This window comes from Salvelinus fontinalis, chromosome 12, assembly GCF_029448725.1.
Source record: "Salvelinus fontinalis isolate EN_2023a chromosome 12, ASM2944872v1, whole genome shotgun sequence".
NCBI classification, from domain to species: Eukaryota; Metazoa; Chordata; class Actinopteri; order Salmoniformes; family Salmonidae; genus Salvelinus; species Salvelinus fontinalis.
The window spans coordinates 23,370,405-23,390,519 of record NC_074676.1 but is presented as its reverse complement, the minus strand read 5'-3'; the positions used below and the strand labels follow the sequence as shown (position 1 = coordinate 23,390,519).

General features: G+C 47.8%; 1 protein-coding gene across 1 annotated transcript in view; it reads right to left on the bottom strand.

The window, feature by feature from the left end:
• The window catches only part of LOC129867706 (metabotropic glutamate receptor 3-like), a 30,985-nt gene that overhangs the window by 5,354 nt on the left and 5,516 nt on the right, over positions 1 to 20,115 (bottom strand). Inside the window, exons 4-10 of the mRNA XM_055941260.1 lie at positions 19,200 to 19,836; positions 5,456 to 5,698; positions 5,082 to 5,271; positions 4,618 to 4,927; positions 2,435 to 2,628; positions 2,170 to 2,302; positions 93 to 270 (exon numbers count right to left, since the gene is read on the bottom strand). Coding sequence (XP_055797235.1) covers positions 93 to 270; positions 2,170 to 2,302; positions 2,435 to 2,628; positions 4,618 to 4,927; positions 5,082 to 5,271; positions 5,456 to 5,698; positions 19,200 to 19,836 — 1,885 coding nt within the window. The remainder of the gene's footprint in view (positions 1 to 92; positions 271 to 2,169; positions 2,303 to 2,434; positions 2,629 to 4,617; positions 4,928 to 5,081; positions 5,272 to 5,455; positions 5,699 to 19,199; positions 19,837 to 20,115) is intronic.

Below are 20,115 nucleotides of genomic sequence, written 5' to 3'. Positions count from 1 at the left end.
TAATAAAAATGGGACATTTAGTTAAATTCCAACTTGGCTACATAACGAACCATGCTCAGTGGTCAGTGTCTCTGACTGTAACTTAACCATACCGTGTGAAGCGCATGTGGTGGCAGGACCACTGACACTGAAGCGGTTGATATTGAGGCGGAGACTGGTCACGTTCTTCTGTGGTTGGAACATGATGATGTGGACCTTGGGAGCAAACATACAGCCCAGCACCACAAAGCCACTGAGACTGACAGAGATACACATGGTGGTGGTCTGGACCTGTAGAGGGAGACAGAGAACATGGTAACTACACTGGAACAGAGGACCAGAGGGAGACAGAGAACATGGTAACTACACTGGAACAGAGGAAGGAAGAGAACATTGTAACTACACTGGAACAGAGGACCAGAGGGAGACAGAGAACATGGTAACTACACTGGAACAGAGGACCAGAGGGAGACAGAGAACATGGTAACTACACTGGAACAGAGGACCAGAGGGAGACAGAGAACATGGTAACTACACTGGAACAGAGGACCAGAGGAAGGAAGAGAACATTGTAACTACACTGGAACAGAGGACCAGAGGGAGACAGAGAACATGGTAACTACACTGGAACAGAGGACCAGAGGGAGACAGAGAACATGGTAACTACACTGGAACAGAGGACCAGAGGAAGGAAGAGAACATTGTAACTACACTGGAACAGAGGACCAGAGGAAGGAAGAGAACATGGTAACTACACTGGAACAGAGGACCAGAGGGAGACAGAGAACATGGTAACTACACTGGAACAGAGGACCAGAGGGAGACAGAGAACATTGTAACTACACTGGAACAGAGGACCAGAGGAAGGAAGAGAACATTGTAACTACACTGGAACAGAGGACCAGAGGGAGACAGAGAACATGGTAACTACACTGGAACAGAGGACCAGAGGGAGACAGAGAACATGGTAACTACACTGGAACAGAGGACCAGAGGGAGACAGAGAACATGGTAACTACACTGGAACAGAGGACCAGAGGAAGGAAGAGAACATTGTAACTACACTGGAACAGAGGACCAGAGGAAGGAAGAGAACATTGTAACTACACTGGAACAGAGGAAGGAAGAGAACATTGTAACTACACTGGAACAGAGGACCAGAGGGAGACAGAGAACATGGTAACTACACTGGAACAGAGGACCAGAGGAAGGAAGAGAACATTGTAACTACACTGGAACAGAGGACCAGAGGGAGACAGAGAACATGGTAACTACACTGGAACAGAGGACCAGAGGGAGACAGAGAACATGGTAACTACACTGGAACAGAGGACCAGAGGAAGGAAGAGAACATTGTAACTACACTGGAACAGAGGACCAGAGGGAGACAGAGAACATGGTAACTACACTGGAACAGAGGACCAGAGGAAGGAAGAGAACATGGTAACTACACTGGAACAGAGGACCAGAGGGAGACAGAGAACATGGTAACTACACTGGAACAGAGGACCAGAGGGAGACAGAGAACATGGTAACTACACTGGAACAGAGGACCAGAGGGAGACAGAGAACATGGTAACTACACTGGAACAGAGGACCAGAGGAAGGAAGAGTGCATGCTTTTTATGGACGTATGTATGAACAGACAGAAAAGCAAGAACAAATGTGTGTGTACCCACTTCCTGTACAAGTGCACACATGCACACATGCACACACACACACCATCTCACAGGCAAGGCCGTGGTGTTAGTGTGTTTCTCTCTACCTCACAAGTCAGATTACCAAGGCCAAGCAATTCTTTCCACAGCCTAAGGCTGTGTGTGTGAGTGTGTGTGTGATTTGTAAGGATCAGGTAAACACATACCCTCCTTTTGCTCTGCTTGTCGACAGTTTGTCAGTACCTGGCAGCCTCTTGGATTAACATTATAAGGGTGCACATAAAACAGTTAGCATGACATGTCAGGACAGATATCCAGCAGCCAGCGACAGTGGAAGACAGCAGTGTGTCTTATTAAAACGTTTGCCCTTATGTTTGTTCATGATGAATATAAAGGTTGTGTTCATACAGTAAGTGTGTTTATGCAAGTGTGTGTGTGTGTGTGTGTGTGTGTGTGTGTGTGTGTGTGTGTGTGTGTGTGTGTGTGTGTGTGTGTGTGTGTGTGTGTGTGTGTGTGTGAACCTTGCTCTCACCCTGTAGTCACTGGATGTGACATAGAATATGGGCAGGAAGGCTAGCCAGATGATACAGGTTGTGTACATGGTGAAACCTATGAACTTAGCCTCGTTGAAGTTCTCTGGACACTTCCTGGTCTTGAAGGCGTACCTAGGATCAGATAAAGGAGACAAATAGAATGAAAGAATAAACAAACCTTGAAGGCTTACGCAATAAACTGAATGATAAACCTTCAGAAGTCCACACACACACAATCACACGCAGCACCTCTGCACCACCTACACAGTACACAGGATGACCAGGAGCACGTCGTATCCTAGCGACAGCAGCATGCTGGAGTCACGGACGTTACACTTCAGGATCACTGTCTGCCGTCGCTCCGGTAACGTAAACCTCCTGGTACCAGGAACTTCCAGCAGCAACCACACTGACACCAACACTAACTGGACCGATATCAGACTGAGACAGATAAACACCTGGGGAGGGAAGAGCAACACCATCATCTAAATGATCTATCTGTAATCTGCCTCCATCTCCCTCCTCCTTCCATCTCTCCCTACTTCTGTTCCTCTATCTCTCCCTCCATCTCCCTCCTCCTTCCATCTCTCCCTACCTCTGTTCCTCTATCTCTCCCTCCATCTCCCTCCTCCTTCCATCTCTCCCTACCTCTGTTCCTCTATCTCTCCCTCCATCTCCCTCCTCCTTCCATCTCTCCCTACCTCTGTTCCTCTATCTCTCCCTCCATCTCCCTCCTCCTTCCATCTCTCCCTACCTCTGTTCCTCTATCTCTCCCTCCATCTCCCTCCTCCTTCCATCTCTCCCTACCTCTGTTCCTCTATCTCTCCCTCCATCTCCCTCCTCCTTCCATCTCTCCCTACCTCTGTTCCTCTATCTCTCCCTCCATCTCCCTCCTCCTTCCATCTCTCCCTACCTCTGTTCCTCTATCTCTCCCTCCATCTCCCTCCTCCTTCCATCTCTCCCTACCTCTGTTCCTCTATCTCTCCCTCCATCTCCCTCCTCCTTCCATCTCTCCCTACCTCTGTTCCTCTATCTCTCCCTCCATCTCCCTCCTCCTTCCATCTCTCCCTACCTCTGTTCCTCTATCTCTCCCTCCATCTCCCTCCTCCTTCCATCTCTCCCTACCTCTGTTCCTCTATCTCTCCCTCCATCTCCCTCCTCCTTCCATCTCTCCCTACTTCTGTTCCTCTATCTCTCCCTCCATCTCCCTCCTCCTTCCATCTCTCCCTACTTCTGTTCCTCTATCTCTCCCTCCATCTCCCTCCTCCTTCCATCTCTCCCTACCTCTGTTCCTCTATCTCTCCCTCCATCTCCCTCCTCCTTCCATCTCTCCCTACCTCTGTTCCTCTATCTCTCCCTCCATCTCCCTCCTCCTTCCATCTCTCCCTACCTCTGTTCCTCTATCTCTCCCTCCATCTCCCTCCTCCTTCCATCTCTCCCTACCTCTGTTCCTCTATCTCTCCCTCCATCTCCCTCCTCCTTCCATCTCTCCCTACCTCTGTTCCTCCATCTCTCCCTACTTCTGTTCCTCTATCTCTCCCTCCATCTCCCTCCTCCTTCCATCTCTCCCTACCTCTGTTCCTCTATCTCTCCCTCCATCTCCCTCCTCCTTCCATCTCTCCCTACCTCTGTTCCTCTATCTCTCCCTCCATCTCCCTCCTCCTTCCATCTCTCCCTACCTCTGTTCCTCTATCTCTCCCTCCATCTCCCTCCTCCTTCCATCTCTCCCTACCTCTGTTCCTCTATCTCTCCCTCCATCTCCCTCCTCCTTCCATCTCTCCCTACCTCTGTTCCTCTATCTCTCCCTCCATCTCCCTCCTCCTTCCATCTCTCCCTACCTCTGTTCCTCTATCTCTCCCTCCATCTCCCTCCTCCTTCCATCTCTCCCTACCTCTGTTCCTCTATCTCTGCCTCCATCTCCCTCCTCCTTCCATCTCTCCCTACCTCTGTTCCTCCATCTCTCCCTACCTCTGTTCCTCTATCTCTCCCTCCATCTCCCTCCTCCTTCCATCTCTCCCTACCTCTGTTCCTCCATCTCTCCCTACTTCTGTTCCTCTATCTCTCCCTCCATCTCCCTCCTCCTTCCATCTCTCCCTACCTCTGTTCCTCTATCTCTCCCTCCATCTCCCTCCTCCTTCCATCTCTCCCTACCTCTGTTCCTCTATCTCTCCCTCCATCTCCCTCCTCCTTCCATCTCTCCCTACCTCTGTTCCTCTATCTCTCCCTCCATCTCCCTCCTCCTTCCATCTCTCCCTACCTCTGTTCCTCTATCTCTCCCTCCATCTCCCTCCTCCTTCCATCTCTCCCTACCTCTGTTCCTCTATCTCTCCCTCCATCTCCCTCCTCCTTCCATCTCTCCCTACCTCTGTTCCTCTATCTCTCCCTCCATCTCTTTTTTCCCTCCCTCTTCCCTCCCCCATCTTCTGACAGCTAGGATGACCTCTGACCTGGGACGTGGGGCTTATGAAGCGCGGCTTCGTGGTCCCGCCCCCGTCCTTCACCCCACTGAAGATCCGGGCGATCCGATTGGTCTTGGTGAGCAGGGCAGAGTAGCAGACAGCGAATGAGGTGCTGAGGCCGAGGCGTCGCATGGCGCAGATAGCAGGCGAGGGCTTGGCCAGGAAGAGGAAGGTGAGGGAGTAGGACATGAAGACACCCAGCAGTAGAATGTAACATAACTCTCTGCCTGATGCCTTCACCAGGGGCGTGCTGTTGTGTCTCACAAACACCCAGAACACCAGCGATGTACACAGGAACCTGCAGATGGTGAGTAGATCAGTTTCAGTTTACTTTGTTGAATCCCCTTTGGGAAAAGTGTATAGTGTTAATGCTGGGCCTGAACAAAAGCCTACAGTTTAGGCCTATCCCAACTGATGAGACTGATCCCTTTTCCTCTCCTCTAACTTCTCACCCAACAACGGCGATGCTGATTGGTCCGATAGCCCAGGCATCCTCCCACATGATGTAGTCCTCAGGCAGGTCGTAACAGGAAGTGAGGTCTTCGCTGGGCCACTGGCCAGGGGCACAGGGCGAACAGGTGAACTCATCAGCTAGGTACTCATGAGCCTCACACGCCGTACAGATCCAACAACAGTACTCTCCTACAAGATACAGGTATAAAACAAATACATTACTTTAGGCAGCTTTTATGTAAGAAAAGGAAACTAGGATGTTTACATGAGAGCCAGCTGCTCCAATCATTTCATTCTTCCAAAACAAATTACACTGAAACCTCTGCTAGTGATGTCACTAGATCTGCTTAAGCCCTATGTGTGTGTTCCTCACCAGCCTGCATCTTCTTCATCTCGTTGCGGGCACACGGGTCGCTGCACTGGGATGGGGGCACCACCTCCCTTGGCCAGCGAATCAGGTCACTGCTCAGGCTCAGAGTCTCCGCCCACTCACCGATGGGCACGTATCCGTAGCGATCAGCGTTGTGCTGGTAACTGAAGATGTTGTAGCGTCCCATTCCGTCGCCATAGGCATCAAACTTCACCACGGTTTCACTACCGGGAGGAGAGAAGGGAGCTAAGAGAGAGAAGGAGGGGGGAGGCAGAATGAGAAAGAGAGAGAGAAGGATGAGGAGAGAGGAGAGGAGCAGGGGAGTGAAAGAGAATGGTAGGGCATTAGAGAAGAGAGATGAGGAGAGAAGATAAGAAACAGAATGGAACTAGTGTCAGGATTTCAATTTCAAAGTCAATATGAACAGAGCAGTGTCACACAGAGGGGTGTATTGGATTCCAAGACATACACCACGTACAGAGCCAGTCGGTGTGACAAACTAAGAATGTAGCAAGTGTTTCTGGAGCTTTAAGACCTTTGTTACAGCATCTCACTGAGGACAATATCCTGTACTCAACAACACAACTGCAGAGAGAAGAAGCTCAGAACATACACCGCTTTATGAGAGTGTCACAACACTAATGTTACTGACTGGGATTGAACCTGTTGCCTCTGTACCACAAAAAGTCGAGCTAAAGCCTGGACAAAATTAGTAATTGTGTGAGTGTGGTTTACCGAAACTCCACTTCAAGAGGAAACGCATGAGGGTGACTGACTGATGTTTACCCCTATGAGGTAGGCCTATATAGAGCTGTGACAATGACCAAGATAGAGTCAGATTGTGTTTACTGAGGGGCTGTAAATGCTCAGTGTGTCTTAGTGAGGCCTGTTTCCCCATGACACTGTTATGTGCTTGACATAGACCCTGTGCTTTATATGCACCTCAGGATCAGGTCATATAAGGACAACCATCTACGGAACACTTGGTATTCTAGAGGAAACTCATGGGAGTGTGTGTGTGTGTGTGTGTGTGTGTGTGTGTGTGTGTGTGTGTGTGTGTGTGTGTGTGTGTGTGTGTGTGTGTGTGTGTGTGTGTGTGTGTGTGTGTGTGTGTGTGTGTGTGTGTGTGCGTCCTCTGTTGGGTCCCCTTCTAACTGGTTTATAGCACATGGTTCTGAGCACAGTGGCAGATTGGGACTAAAGCTGACATCGTTGGGTGTGTGTGTGTTTGTGTGTGTGCGAGCATACCTGCATTTGTTAGCCTGTGTATGTGTGTGAGCATACCTGTTTTTGGTAGTGTGTGTGTGTGTGTGTGTGTGTGTGTGTGTGTGTGTGTGTGTGTGTGTGTGTGTGTGTGTGTGTGTGTGTGTGTGTGTGTGTGTGTGTGTGTGTGTGTGCGTGCGTGCGTGCGTGCGTGCGTGTCTGCTGACTAGGACTAAAGCTGTGATAGCTGTGAAGACTCAATGAGATGAGAGAAGTATGGAGTGTCAGACCAGAGAGGGTTTAGGGCTTATGAAATCCATAAATCACAAAGACAACCTGAGTCTCTCTCCCCCTCTTCTCTATCCCCCTCTTTCTCTCTCTCTCCACCCTCAATACATCCCTCCCTCTCTTTCTGTCACTCACAGAGGATATTGGCAGTGCTTAGGCTTCTTTCCGAAATAAAAGTTAAATCATTTCAATAAGGAAAAGCTGATAAGATCTTAAGACTGAGAATAGCTGAACATTCTTAATACTGCAAAATGCAGCTAATCTCTCTCTATATAATAAAGCAATAAGGTTAGACACACAGAGACACACACACACCTCCCTCATTATCATAACTGCACCCTATTAGCATATCAGCTTTGTGTTAAAGGTTAATTGGCCACATTATGATTATGTGTTAGAACTGGTGTGCTGAATTCCAAATCAAGCCCTTGTCCCTACACCCGACTCCTATAGTCCCTCACTCAGATCTACATTAGTGATTTGTGCCTGGTTAAGGAGGTGTTTGAGAATTCAGGATTAGTCTGCTGTCTGTCCCCAGAGGGCACTCACATGTCTCTGATCCAACACCAGTACCTCTTCTATTTCCCACAGAGACCTGAGACCTTGCTGGCAGTCAGTACTGACTTAACACTGCAAGTTATAGCCACTCCTAGGCTACTGGAGGAGATTTTGATGACTGTGTAGATCTGACAAAGACAAGGTGGTAGAAAAACAACAACCATGAAGAGAATGGATTTGGTTGCTATCAGATCCCCACCCCCACCAGTAGAGGTATTTGGTTGCTATCAGATCCCCACCCCCACCAGTAGAGGTATTTGGTTGCTATCAGATCCCCACCCCCACCAGTAGAGGTATTGGTTGCTATCAGATCCCCACCCCCACCAGTAGAGGTATTTGGTTGCTATCAGATCCCCAAACCCACCAGTAGAGGTATTTGGTTGCTATCAGATCCCCAAACCCACCAGTACAGGTATTTGGTTTCTATGGCTGTGGGATCTGGTTCATTCAGGTTTGGTGCCTGTGTCCAACGTACACTCACACTCACATGGCAATGCCAACTGCTGAACATACACACGTATGCACGCACACATAACACACCAAGGCACACACACTCCTAACAAACCTGTATACTGTTCGTCCTGCAACTTCCTATAACGTTCTATGTGACCCAGTATCTGACCATATCCGTCTAGAAAACATAGGTAGCCCAGAGGAAAGGCATACCTCTCCCTCATCTTGTTCTAGGTTAAGAGCTCTGGGAGACCAGTTCAGGCTCCGAGGTTAGCGTGACTCTGCCTAGGTCTCCCCAGCAGTATCTGCTTTGCTGAGAGCTCTAGCGGAATGAAGAACTCCCGCCGTAGTCCTCACTGATGTTGGAAAAAGGCTGAAGTCTGCAGCTTTACGATAGACAGTAAAGCACTGCACTACACTGCATGCATATGCAGAGCAAATCTGTCTACACCATCCGCCTATTGTTTACTCTCTCTCCCCCTCTCTCTCTCTCTATCTCTCTCTCTCTCTATCTCTCCCTCTCCCTCTCTCTCTCTCTCTATCTCTCTCTCTCTCTATCTCTCCCTCTCTCTCTCTCTCTCTCTCTCATGCAGCATGCACTCAAAAAGCTGGAACTAAACTACAGCTACTAAGACTATAGAGCAGCAATACATAGGACAGTTAGAAGATAAAAATACAGATAGAGTAAAATAATTCTGAGGCCAAATTCATAGTTTAAAACATTCATAACTTGACTTGTAAATGAGAGAGTCTTTATTATTCTGGATGAATTAAAAGTAAGGGGAAGCAGGGCTTTCATTCAGTAGTTCAGAAATGAATTACACTCTCGACCATGTAGGGCTAACACGCTGGCCGCAGGGGATGCTGGGTATTACTGGGAGGGGGTGAACCAATCCCCTTTAATCCAATGATGGGGGGAAGAGAGGGAATACATCATGTGATACTGCAGAAAGAGAGAGGGAGGGGGGTGAGAGAGAGAGAGAAAGAGAGAGAGAGAGAGTCCACCTGTCTGGCTGTTGATTAGCTGATGTCACCACACTCTAGGGGACAGGTAACATTTAGACTGTATATGCTTTGTGCAACATATGCTAGGAAAATCTCAGCCTCTCATCTCCTATTCTCTCCTGTGCTCTCCTCTCCTGTGCTCTCTCAGCCCTTTATCTCCTTTCCTTTCATCTCCTCTGCTCTCCTCTCCTCTCCTCTGCTCTCCTCTCCTCTGCTTTCCTCTCCTGCGCTCTCCTCTCCTGTGCTCTTCTCTCCTGTGCTCTCCTCTCCTGTGCTCTCCTCTCCTCTGCTCTCCTGCGCTCTCCTCTCCTGTGCTCTCCTCTCCTGTGCTCTCCTCTCCTGTGCTCTTCTCTCCTGTGCTCTCCTCTCTTGTGCTCTCCTCTCCTCTCCTGTGCTCTCCTCTCCTGTGCTCTCCTCTCCTGTGCTCTCCTCTCTTGTGCTCTCCTCTCCCGTGCTCTCCTCTCCTGCACTCTCCTCTCCTCTGCTCTCCTCTCCTGTGCTCTCCTCTCTTGTGTTCTCCTCTTCTGTGCTCTCCTCTCTTGTGCTCTCCTCTCCTGCACTCTCCTCTCCTCTGCTCTCCTTTCCTGTGCTCTCTTCTCCTCTGCTCTCCTCTCCTTGCAGTAAATGCGGTGATGAGTAAAATATTGTGAGATCCCAGAGGCAGTCTCTTCATCCTTCCCCTCATGCTCTCTATTTCTGTTCCTCCCACTTTTACATCCTCTTTCTCTCCCACCCTCCCTAACATCTTTAGAGCTGCAATGTAAAGTGATGTGTGTAATGTGCATTTGGCAAGGCGTATGTATGTGTGTGTGCATGTGTGTGAGTGTTTGATGTACATTAGGCGTGGGGAATGTTCAGTCCAATCAGCCGTGTTTGGAGTGATGACCTCTTACAAGTGTGTCCCAGAGAGAGAGAGACACATGAAAAACATCACAATGGGCTATATCTATTCTCTCTGTGGTCTTTCTCTCCAGAGACTGAGAGTCAGACTGGACAGCAGACGGAAAAGAAGAGAGAGAAGAGAGAGAAAGGAAAGAAGATAGGACAGGAGTGATAGAGGAGACAAAAGAGGGAATAGCAGGGGAGAAGAGATGAAAGGAGTGATAGAGGAGACAAAAGAGGGAATAGCAGGGGAGAAGAGAGGAGAGGAGTGATAGAGGAGACAAAAGAGGGAATAGCAGGGGAGAAGAGAGGAGCAGAGTGATAGAGGAGACAAAAGAGGGAATAGCAGGGGAGAAGAGAGGAGAGGAGTGATAGAGGAGACAAAAGAGGGAATAGCAGGGGAGAAGAGAGCTGAGGAGTGATAGACAAGATAAGAGAGGAGACAGGAGGGGAGAAGAGAGGTGAGGAGTGATAGACAAGATAAGAGAGGAGACAGGAGGGGAGAAGAGAGGTGAGGAGTGATAGACAAGATAAGAGAGGAGACAGGAGGGGAGAAGAGAGGTGAGGAGTGATAGACAAGATAAGAGAGGAGACAGGAGGGGAGAAGAGAGCTGAGGAGTGATAGACAAGATAAGAGAGGAGACAGGAGGGGAGAAGAGAGGTGAGGAGTGATAGACACGATAAGAGAGGAGACAGGAGGGGAGAAGAGAGGTGAGGAGTGATAGACAAGATAAGAGAGGAGACAGGAGGGGAGAAGAGAGCTGAGGAGTGATAGACAAGATAAGAGAGGAGACAGGAGGGGATGACAAGAGAAGGGAGGAACCAAATAATAGACACAAAGAAGAGATAGAAAGAGAAGAACAAGTGATAGCACTCCAGAGAAGTGGTTTTAAAGAAAAAGCTATAAAAAAGAAGAGGTAGGGAAGAGAGAAGAGAAGAGTGAGATAAAAGGATGAGCTAAAGAAAGGGAAAAGGGATGGATGGAAGGGAGCAGGTTGATGTTTATTGGGATGAGTCTTGTCCTGTAGGCAGACCTGAGTGATTTCCGCCCCCCAAAAATCCTGAAAACAAAATTGAGCTTTTTGGTCTTAATTTAAGGATCGGGTTAGACATGACGGGTCAGAAGTGTGGTTAAAGCTATGGTTAGGGTTAGGTTTAATGACTTTGTGGCTGTGCCAGCTAGTGACCACTCTGCAGAGCTGCGCTCAGTACATGAATCCTCCCAATAAATGCTAATCTGCTGGAAGGGAGGGATGGAAGTGAAGGGAGGGAAGGGATGATGGCACCCAGGCAAGAAGCTTGAGAAGTGTTTATGAGTGGGAATCCCTGTTTCCATGTGTGAAACAGGGTGGGGGAGGGAGAGAGAAAGTGAAGGTTGTTCTCTGGCATGTAACCGTTACAGTAAGCTCTCAGCTCAATACGGCCCTGAAGGCACAACGCCTCTCCTCGCTCTGCTACCACACACACACACACACACACACACACACACACACACACACACACACACACACACACACACACACACACACACACACACACACACACACACACACACACACACACACACACACACACACACACACACACACACACACACACACACACACACACACACACACACATACACACACACACACACACATAAAGGTGCAGAGGACAGGGAATATGACAACTATTTGAACAGGAGGTTGCATGTGTCTGTCTGTCTGTCTGTCTGTCTGTCTGTCTGTGTGTCTGTGTGTGTGTGTGTGTGTGTCTGTGTGTGTGTGTGTGTGTGTGTGTGTGTGTGTGTGTGTGTGTGTGTGTGTGTGTGTGTGTGTGTGTGTGTGTGTGTGTGTGTGTGTGTGTGTGTGTGTGTGTGTGTTGACTGATTTGTTTACTGCAGATGGGGGACGGTAGGTGGGAGTTGAATGATGTCTTTGAAAAGTGTGTGGGTGGGGGGTGTCTGCGATTTCATGACAGCAAAAAATAAAAATCTGAAGCTGTGGCTTCTTGCAAAGCTCTGTGTGTGTGTGTGTGTGTGTGTGTGTGTGTGTGTGTGTGTGTGTGTGTGTGTGTGTGTTTAGCAGTGTTGGGGCTGTAGAGTAATAATATGACTTTTTGCAGTACTTAGTAATATAACAGCGTTACTGTTCCAATCTGAGTAATAATATTGCAGTTATTTACTAAAGACATAGGTTGATACTTCTGTTATCAGTCCCCTCCTATTACACTTCTTGATCCAAATCAATATTTGTGATTATTATTCCCTCTCTGCTGGTGCAATGTTTAAAAACATTGACATTTTCTGCGTGGAAGTACTCCCATTACTTTGATTTGGTGGGACAAAATGACAAGAATATAAATGTAAAATGTCAACTGTGCCCAGGCGAGAAACACCTCTCCGCTGCTCGAAACAAGACTTCCCATCTCATGAATCCCCTGCAAAGGCAACACGCCATTACAAAACGTTTTGCCAAACACCCCCGAGACCCGACCACTGCTGCTGAAGATGACTGTAGGTGTAGGCCTACCTCATCCAGACAACCAAGGCTTTATTTGAATTGTTCAGGAGGACAGGATGTAACCCAGGGAGACCTGAACAACCGTGTTGATGGGTGTATATATAGTAGAGGGAATTCTGCCCTTATCCACGGTACAATCTGTCATTATTAGGCTACTTGTATTGGTGTATAGGCCTACATAACGTAACATTTACATTGTTTACATTGAGTGAGGACATGTAGTAGCGCAAAAGTAATATAACGAGTAGTGCAACAAATTACTTTTCCCAGGGAGTAATAAGTAAAGTAATTTGTTATTGTTGAAAAGTAATAGGAAATATATTACTTTTTTCGTAACCCCAGCGCTGGTGTTTAGCGGTTGGCTTTGAGAGAGCTCACATCTACCGGACTACTTCCACAATTGGCCATAGTGTCAGCTTAATTACCATAGCAACAGCATAGCTACAGAGAGGGCTCTGGTCTAGAAGAACATTGAGACTGCGCTAAATGATACTCATCACACACATGCAAACTACAGCACACAAAATGATCATCATCGTCATCATCCTAATCATCAGAAGCATCAGTCTGTTCAGCCTCATCCTCCTGGCTTTGATCACCACTGTACCACGTCTATCTGTTCCTAACTGTAACATGTCTGTTGCAGTAAGAGTGGAGGGAGGGATGGATGAGGGAAGGAGGGTGAGATAGAGAAAGGAGGGAAGGAGGGAGGGTGAGAGCAACGATTGGGAGGTAGGGTGAGAGAGGGAATGAGAGGGGAGATTGACTATGGGGATGCTAGTAGATCAGAGCGACAGATCAGAGCGACTCCCCCGATCTCTCTCACTTTTTCTCCGGCCCTCCCTCCATCTTCAGACTTATTCTTCCCACCTCCACTCCACTCCTGCTCACTGGAGGCTGTGGCTGAGGCAGCCTCTCTCCTCTCTCTCTCTTCCTCTCTCTCCCTCTCTTCCTCTCTCTCTCCCACTCTCCCCGAGACAGCCGTGCTCTGAGCCCTTTGATTTGCAGCTTGAGAAATGAAGATGTGGAATTTCAAAGAGAATCTTCCTCTGCTGACGCATACTGTCCCACTCCACCAGCAACCCAGCTCTACTTCCCTGCCTCCCCCTCTCTCTCCCTCTATCTCCTATCTCTCTTTCCCTCCTGCTATCTCTCCACCTCACTCCCTTTCACTACTGCTACCTTTCTCTTTACCTCTCCCCACTTCAGTCGACCTGTCAGTCTCCCTATGCCAAACACCTCCCTCTCCCTCTCTCTCTAAAGCTGTAGTGGCAGTGCTGTTTGTTGAGGTATTTTGATGTCCCCCATTGGTCATGGTTAGAAAGGGAATAAACAGCTCAAAACCTGTCTGTCTGTCTGTCTGTCTGTCTGTCTGTCTCTCTCTCTCTCTCTCTCTCTCTCTCTCTCTCTCTCTCTCTCCAACAGCAGTGTATTTATCCCTATGTCTTTGTACCGCACCTGCCACTCAACCCAATCCGATTTTTCCCTTTCCTTCTCTCCAGTCTTCAGAGACGCTCCTGCTATATGAGCCTATAACACGCACGCACGCACGCACGCACGCACGCACGCACGCACGCACGCACGCACGCACGCACGCACGCACGCACGCACGCACACACACACACACACACACACACACACACACACACACACACACACACACACACACACACACACACACACACACACACACGCACAATTGCATTATTACTACTATAGGAGTCTCGATTAACTTGAGCTCTGTGCTGTCATATCAATTACACATATCTAATAGATGGCAACCAGCAACCATTACAGTACATGTCAATTAAGGTGAACTATTCTTATATGTTTCCTGTTGCTATGCTTGCCAAAGCAATTCTTGCATATCTCTCTCCCCTTCTCTCTCTTCTAATGAACCCTCTTATCTCCCCATTTCATGTCTCTCCCTCCCCTCAAACAGTCCAAACAGTGAAGTTAATGTTGAGCATTCCCCTTTCACCTCTCTCTGTTCCACTGCTTCCATCCCTCACTCTGCCCCTCTCCTCCCATTCTGCCAGGTCTACATTACTGACCAGTGAAGCTGATGATCACTAGGTAGTCTACAGTACTGACCTGCGAAACTGATATTGAGGAGGTAGTCTACAGTACTGACCTGTGAAACTGATGTTGAGGAGGTAGTCTACAGTACTGACCTGTGAAGTTGAGGATCACTAGGTAGTCTACAGTACTGACCAGTGAAGCTGATGATCACTAGGTAGTCTACAGTACTGACCTGTGAAGTTGAGGATCACTAGGTGGTCTACAGTACTGACCTGTGAAGCTGATGTTGAGGAGGTAGTCTACAGTACTGAGCTGTGAAGCTGATGATCACTAGGTAGTCTACAGTACTGACCAGTGAAGTTGAGGATCACTAGGTAGTCTACAGTACTGACCTGTGAAGCCGATGATCACTAGGTAGTCTACAGTACTGACCAGTGAAGTTGAGGATCACTAGGTAGTCTACAGTACTGACCAGTGAAGCTGATGATCACTGGGTAGTCTACAGTACTGACCTGTGAAGTTGAGGATCACTAGGTAGTCTACAGTACTGACCTGTGAAGTTGAGGATCACTAGGTAGTCTACAGTACTGACCTGTGAAACTGATATTGAGGAGGTAGTCTACAGTACTGACCTGTGAAACTGATGATCACTAGGTAGTCTACAGTACTGACCTGTGAAGCCGATGATCACTAGGTAGTCTACAGTACTGACCTGTGAAGCTGATGATCACTGGGTAGTCTACAGTACTGACCAGTGAAGTTGAGGATCACTAGGTAGTCTACAGTACTGACCTGTGAAGCCGATGATCACTAGGTAGTCTACAGTACTGACCAGTGAAGTTGAGGATCACTAGGTAGTCTACAGTACTGACCTGTGAAGCTGATGATCGCTAGGTAGTCTACAGTACTGACCTGTGAAACTGATATTGAGGAGGTAGTCTACAGTACTGACCTGTGAAGCTGATGATCACTAGGTAGTCTACAGTACTGACCTGTGAAGCTGATGATCACGAGGTAGTCTACAGTACTGACCTGTGAAGCTGATGATCACTAGGTAGTCTACAGTACTGACCTGTGAAGCTGATGATCACTAGGGAGTCTACAGTACTGACCTGTGAAGCCGATGATCACTAGGTAGTCTACAGTACTGACCAGTGAAGTTGAGGATCACTAGGTAGTCTACAGTACTGACCTGTGAAGCCGATGATCACTAGGTAGTCTACAGTACTGACCTGTGAAGCCGATGATCACTAGGTAGTCTACAGTACTGAGCAGTGAAGTTGAGGATCACTAGGTAGTCTACAGCACTGACCTGTGAAGCTGATGATCACTAGGTAGTCTACAGTACTGACCAGTGAAGTTGAGGATTACTAGGTAGTCTACAGTACTGACCAGTGAAGCTGATGATCACTAGGTAGTCTACAGTACTGACCTGTGAAGTTGAGGATCACTAGGTAGTCTACAGTACTGACCAGTGAAGTTGAGGATCACTAGGTAGTCTACAGTACTGACCTGTGAAGTTGAGGATCACTAGGTAGTCTACAGTACTGACCAGTGAAGTTGAGGATCACTAGGTAGTCTACAGTACTGACCTGTGAAGCTGATGATTGCTAGGTAGTCTACAGTACTGACCTGTGAAACTGATATTGAGGAGGTAGTCTACAGTAATGACCTGTGAAGCTGATGTTGAGGAGGAAGTCTACAGTACTGACCTGTGAAGCTGATGATCACTAGGTAGTCTACAGTACTGACCTGTGAAGCTGATGATCACGAGGTAGTCTACAGTACTGACCTGTGAAGCTGATGATCACTAGGGAGTCTACAGTACCGACCTTTGAAGCCGATGATCACTAGGTAGTCTACAGTACTGACCTGTGAAGCCGATGATCACTAGGTAGTCTACAGTACTGACCTGTGAAGCCGATGATCACTAGGTAGTCTACAGTACTGACCAGTGAAGTTGAGGATCACTAGGTAGTCTACAGTACTGACCAGTGAAGTTGAGGATCACTAGGTAGTCTACAGTACTGACCTGTGAAGCTGATGATTGCTAGGTAGTCTACAGTACTGACCTGTGAAACTGATATTGAGGAGGTAGTCTACAGTACTGACCAGTGAAGTTGAGGATCACTAGGTAGTCTACAGTACTGACCTGTGAAGCTGATGATCACTAGGTAGTCTACAGTACTGACCTGTGAAGCTGATGATCACTAGGGAGTCTACAGTACCGACCTTTGAAGCCGATGATCACTAGGTAGTCTATAGTACTGACCTGTGAAGCTGATGATCACTAGGTAGTCTACAGTACTGACCTGTGAAACTGATATTGAGGAGGTAGTCTACAGTACTGACCTGTGAAACTTATGTTGAGGAGGTAGTCTACAGTACTGACCTGTGAAGCTGATGATCACTAGGTAGTCTACAGTACTGACCTGTGAAGCCGATGATCACTAGGTAGTCTACAGTACTGACCAGTGAAGCCGATGATCACTAGGTAGTCTACAGTACTGACCTGTGAAGCTGATGATCACTAGGTAGTCTACAGTACTGACCTGTGAAACTGATATTGAGGAGGTAGTCTACAGTACTGACCTGTGAAACTGATGATCACTAGGTAGTCTACAGTACTGACCTGTGAAACTGATGATCACTAGGTAGTCTACAGTACTGACCTGTGAAGCTGATGATCACGAGGTAGTCTACAGTACTGACCTGTGAAGCTGATGATCAATAGGTAGTCTACAGTACTGACCTGTGAAGCCGATGATCACTAGGTAGTCTACAGTACTGACCTGTGAAACTGATATTGAGGAGGTAGTCTACAGTACTGACCTGTGAAACTGATGTTGAGGAGGTTGTCTACAGTACTGACATGTGAAGCTGATGATCACTAGGTAGTCTACAGTACTGACCTGTGAAACTGATATTGAGGAGGTAGTCTACAGTACTGACCTGTGAAACTGATGATCACTAGGTAGTCTACAGTACTGACCTGTGAAGCCGATGATCACTAGGTAGTCTACAGTACTGACCTGTGAAGCTGATGATCACTAGGTAGTCTACAGTACTGACCTGTGAAACTGATATTGAGGAGGTAGTCTACAGTACTGACCTGTGAAACTGATGTTGAGGAGGTTGTCTACAGTACTGACATGTGAAGCTGATGATCACTAGGTAGTCTACAGTACTGACCTGTGAAACTGATATTGAGGAGGTAGTCTACAGTACTGACCTGTGAAACTGATGATCACTAGGTAGTCTACAGTACTGACCTGTGAAGCTGATGATCACGAGGTAGTCTACAGTACTGACCTGTGAAGCTGATGTTGAGTAGGTAGTCTATAGTACTGACCTGTGAAACTGATGATCACTAGGTAGTCTACAGTACTGACCTGTGAAGCTGATGATCACTAGGTAGTCTACAGTACTGACCTGTGAAGCTGATGATCACTAGGGAGTCTACAGTACTGACCTGTGAAGCTGATGTTGAGGAGGTAGTCTACAGTACTGACCTGTGAAGCTGATGATCACTAAGTAGTCTACAGTACTGACCTGTGAAGCTGATGATCACTAGGTAGTCTACAGTACTGACCTGTGAAGCTGATATTGAGGAGGTAGTCTACAGTACTGACCTTTGAAGCCGATGATCACTAGGTAGTCTACAGTACTGACCTGTGAAGCCGATGATCACTAGGTAGTCTACAGTACTGACCTGTGAAGCCGATGATCACTAGGTAGTCTACAGTACTGACCAGTGAAGTTGAGGATCACTAGGTAGTCTACAGTACTGACCTGTGAAGCCGATGATCACTAGTTAGTCTACAGTACTGACCTGTGAAACTGATATTGAGGAGGTAGTCTACAGTACTGACCTGTGAAACTGATGTTGAGGAGGTTGTCTACAGTACTGACCTGTGAAGCTGATGATCACTAGGTAGTCTACAGTACTGACCTGTGAAGCTGATGATCACGAGGTAGTCTACAGTACTGACCTGTGAAGCTGATGATCACTAGGTAGTCTACAGTACTGACCAGTGAAGCCGATGATCACTAGGTAGTCTACAGTACTGACATGTGAAGCTGATGATCACTAGGTAGTCTACAGTACTGACCTGTGAAACTGATATTGAGGAGGTAGTCTACAGTACTGACCTGTGAAACTGATGATCACTAGGTAGTCTACAGTACTGACCTGTGAAGCTGATGATCACGAGGTAGTCTACAGTACTGACCTGTGAAGCTGATGATCACTAGGTAGTCTACAGTACTGACCTGTGAAGCCGATGATCACTAGGTAGTCTACAGTACTGACCTGTGAAACTGATATTGAGGAGGTAGTCTACAGTACTGACCTGTGAAGCTGATGTTTAGGAGGTAGTCTATAGTACTGACCTGTGAAACTGATGATCACTAGGTAGTCTACAGTACTGACCTGTGAAGCTGATGATCACTAGGTAGTCTACAGTACTGACCTGTGAAGCTGATGATCACTAGGGAGTCTACAGTACTGACCTGTGAAGCTGATGTTGAGGAGGTAGTCTACAGTACTGACCTGTGAAGCTGATGATCACTAAGTAGTCTACAGTACTGACCTGTGAAGCTGATGATCACTAGGTAGTCTACAGTACTGACCTGTGAAGCTGATATTGAGGAGGTAGTCTACAGTACTGACCTGTGAAGCTGATGTTGAGGAGGTAGTCTACAGTACTGACCTGTGAAGCTGATGATCACTAGGTAGTCTACAGTACTGACCTGTGAAGCTGATATTGAGGAGGTAGTCTACATTACTGACCTGTGAAGCTGATGATCACTAGGTAGTCTATAGTACTGACCTGTGAAGCTGATGTTGAGAAGGTAGTCTCTGTAGAGCTTACGTCCATCCAGAGCCTTCATGCTGTCACAGAGCTTGGTGGTGTTGGAACACAGTGTTCTCTGCATCTTATCGAGGGCGTGGGCCACGGCATATACCGCATTCACCACAAACATGATCTTGGACTCCGGCTCAAAGTTACTATCATCCACCAACACACCCTTCTCACAGGGAGGGAGAGAGAGAGACACTGTTCCCCCTGACCCTACTCCTCCTGCCCCAGCTCCTACTCCTCCACCCCCTCCTCCAAGCGAGCACTGGAACTTCTGCTCCCAGAATTCTCGGTACCAGGGGTTGCGGTGGTTGTTGATTGGATCCAGAGACAGGAAGTAGCGGTTGAACGCCGGCACGGGATTGGCCGCCAGCTCCAGGGTGATGGCCCCGTTGGCTGTGGCTTCATTGCCCTTGACAATGCTCTCCTGTGCCCCCCAGCCGTCACTGGCCACCCAGATGAAGGTAGCGTTAAGTCGAGCAGCAGCAGAGAGGAGTTCCCGAGCATCATCGCTGCGCAGGAAGAGGACAGCCACGCGGGCGTTGGGCTTCTGGAGGAGCTGCCTGATCACTGCCTCGTAGGACTTCTTAGCGTTAGAGCGGCCCACCTGGACATGAGAAGGAACATCCTTTAGTTATTTACTCTGGAAACAGAGGGAGTAAACACACTTCCGAAAGAGGTCTACTACAGATGTAGGATCTTTTATTTGATCACCCTGTTGCAGGAGAACTATCCTCCACTGCAGGAAATGTTAAACCTGTATTGCAGTTTGTAATTTCCACTTTGAAATTTAAGACTTCCCTTACGAAAAATGTATCAACCCCTACAAAATTGTCCATTAATTATAACAATTTACATTTCCTGTTGCTGCAGGATTATTTTCCTG